The 2,223-nt window shown below is 59.4% G+C and overlaps 1 protein-coding gene across 1 annotated transcript in view; it reads left to right on the plus strand.

The window, feature by feature from the left end:
- Window positions 1-1,329: 1,329 nt before the first annotated feature.
- Window positions 1,330-2,223, plus strand: part of EMH_0018820 (ABC transporter, putative) — a gene marked incomplete at both ends in the record, with an annotated part of 6,288 nt that continues 5,394 nt past the window's right edge. The window contains 1 exon segment of the mRNA XM_013501226.1: window positions 1,330-2,129. Coding sequence (XP_013356680.1) covers window positions 1,330-2,129 — 800 coding nt within the window.

Genomic DNA, 2,223 nt, shown 5'->3' on the forward strand with positions numbered 1-2,223 from the left:
AACCGGCGGGTGTTGAGTTGCTGCTGCTGGGGGGCCTGAAGCAAAAGGCAAAGAAAAACGAAGACGAAGGTTCTCGGCCGCTCATTTGTATACAAAACTTTGCTGCTGCTGCTGCTGCTGCTGCTGCTGCTGTTGCTGCTGCTGCTGCTGCTGCTGCTGCAGTTGCTACTGCGGTTGCTGCTGCTGCTGCGTGTGTTGTTGCTGCTGTTCTGTCGATACAGCAGGCCGCTCGCCTCCCCTTGCTGCAGTTCTGCTGCTGCTTCTTGTGGTGTCCGCTCAGTTGCTGCTGCAGCGGGAGCAGCAGCAGCTGCTGCTGCTACTACTGCGTAGCGCTCCCGCTGCTGCTTCTGCTCCTGAGCCCTCGGTCCTCGAGCCTCGTTCAGCAGCAGCAGCAACCGCAGCAGCAGCAGCAACAGCAGCAGCAGCAGCAGCTTGCTGCCTCAGGCGTTTGCAGGTCTTCTCTGTGTCCCCCTCCAATGTGTGATGGATGCATGCAATAAAGCCCCAAAAGACAGAGCAGCAGGAGTGAAGCTGCTGCTGCTGCTGCTGCTGCTGCTGCTGCTGCTGCTGCTGTTGCTGTTGAGGCCCGTAGCTCGAGGGCGGCCGTGGGGTGTACGTACACCCCAGAGCCTGGGCTTATGGGTTTATAGTGGAAACGAATGAATATACTTTCTTTGATTTGCTGCTGCTGCTGCTGCTGCTGCTGGCTTGCTGCTGCTGCTGCTGTTCTCCTGCTGTCGGCAGCGGCGAGCGGTGGGCCCCACAGGGGGCTGCCGCTGCTGCTGCTGCTGCTGCTGCTGCAGCAGCTGCTGCTGCTGCTGAGGATGATGTGTGTTGTTTGTAGTATAAATATATTAATTTTATTTATTTGTTTGTCTCCAACCACCAAGACAAACAACAGCAGCAAAAGACTGCAGCCCGCGGGGGATCGTCTCAGCAGCAGCGCCGACGGCCGCTCCCCCACAGCAGCTCTAAACCCTAAACCCTAAACCCTAAACCCTCGCCCCTAAACCCTAAACCCTAAACCCTAAACCCTAAACCCTGCAGGGGAAAGGGGAAGATCTATGCTGCCTCAATAGCGGTCGCCACCCGTCTTACTGGGGCCCTCAGGCCTCACTGTGCAGCTGCAGCAGCTGCTGCTGCTGCAGCAGCTGCTGCAGCAGCAGCAGAAACTGCAGCAGCTGCTGCAGCTGCCGGTGGTATGCGGCAGCGCCGACGAAGCCACAGCCACAGCAGCAGCAGCAGCAGCAACAGCAGCAACAGCAGCAGCAGCAGCAGCAGCAGCAGCAACAGCCAAACACCCAACCGGGTGTCTTCTTCCCTCTACAGATGTCCCCAGATACAGAGCCGCTGCTGCAGCAGAATGAAGCGGCTGCAGCAGCAGAAACAGCAACTGCTGCTGCTGCTGCTGCTGCAGCTGCTGCTGCTGCTGCTGCCCCAAATGAGTTCTGCGTGATCGTTCCCCCAGCCCCTGCTGCAGCAGCAGCAGCAGCAGCAGCTGCAGCATCTGCACCATCGTCAGCAGGAGTAACAGCAGCAGCAGTAGCAGCAGGAATCCGAGAAGAAGGCGCATCAGCAGCATCAGCAGCAGCAGGAGCAGCAGGAGCAGCAGCAGCAGCAGCAGTTCCCGGGCGTCGCCGGTGGTGGCCGTGGCGTTTGTCTTTGTCTTTTGGTTCTGCTGCTCGCATAGCCGACAGTGTACAGACACCCCAAACCCTCGATGAGCTTCGTGCTGCTGCTGCTGCGCTGCCGCAGCTGGAGACGAGCAGCAGCATTCAGTCGGTGGCGGATTCTATCAGCAGCAGCCTGCTGGCCGAAGCAGCAGCAGCAGCAGCAGCAAGCACCAGCAGCAGCAGCAGCAGCAGCAGCAGCGGTGACCCTAAGCAGCAGAATTTGTGTGTTTATCGTGTTCTCTTTCGTCTGCTGGCCCCCTGCGTGGGCCCCCTCGCGCTGCTGCGGCTGCTGGAGCTGCTGCTGTCTTCTTTGTCTCCTTTGCTGCTGGAGGCAATCGTAGCCTGTCTAGAGGGCCCCGTGTCTCCCCCAGCAGCAGCAGCAGCAGCAGCAGCTGCTGCTGCTGCTGCTGCAGAAGAAGAAGGAGAGAGTGTTGTATCTCCTCGGTTTATAGATGGGTGGGTTGAGCAGCCACAGAAGCGGCTGCTGCTGCTGCTGATGCAGCAGACTCTGTAGCTGCAACGGCTGCAGCAGAAGCTGCTGCTGCTGCTG

The sequence above is a fragment of the Eimeria mitis genome, genomic scaffold, assembly GCF_000499745.2.
Source record: "Eimeria mitis Houghton genomic scaffold, Emh_scaff653, whole genome shotgun sequence".
NCBI classification, from domain to species: Eukaryota; Apicomplexa; class Conoidasida; order Eucoccidiorida; family Eimeriidae; genus Eimeria; species Eimeria mitis.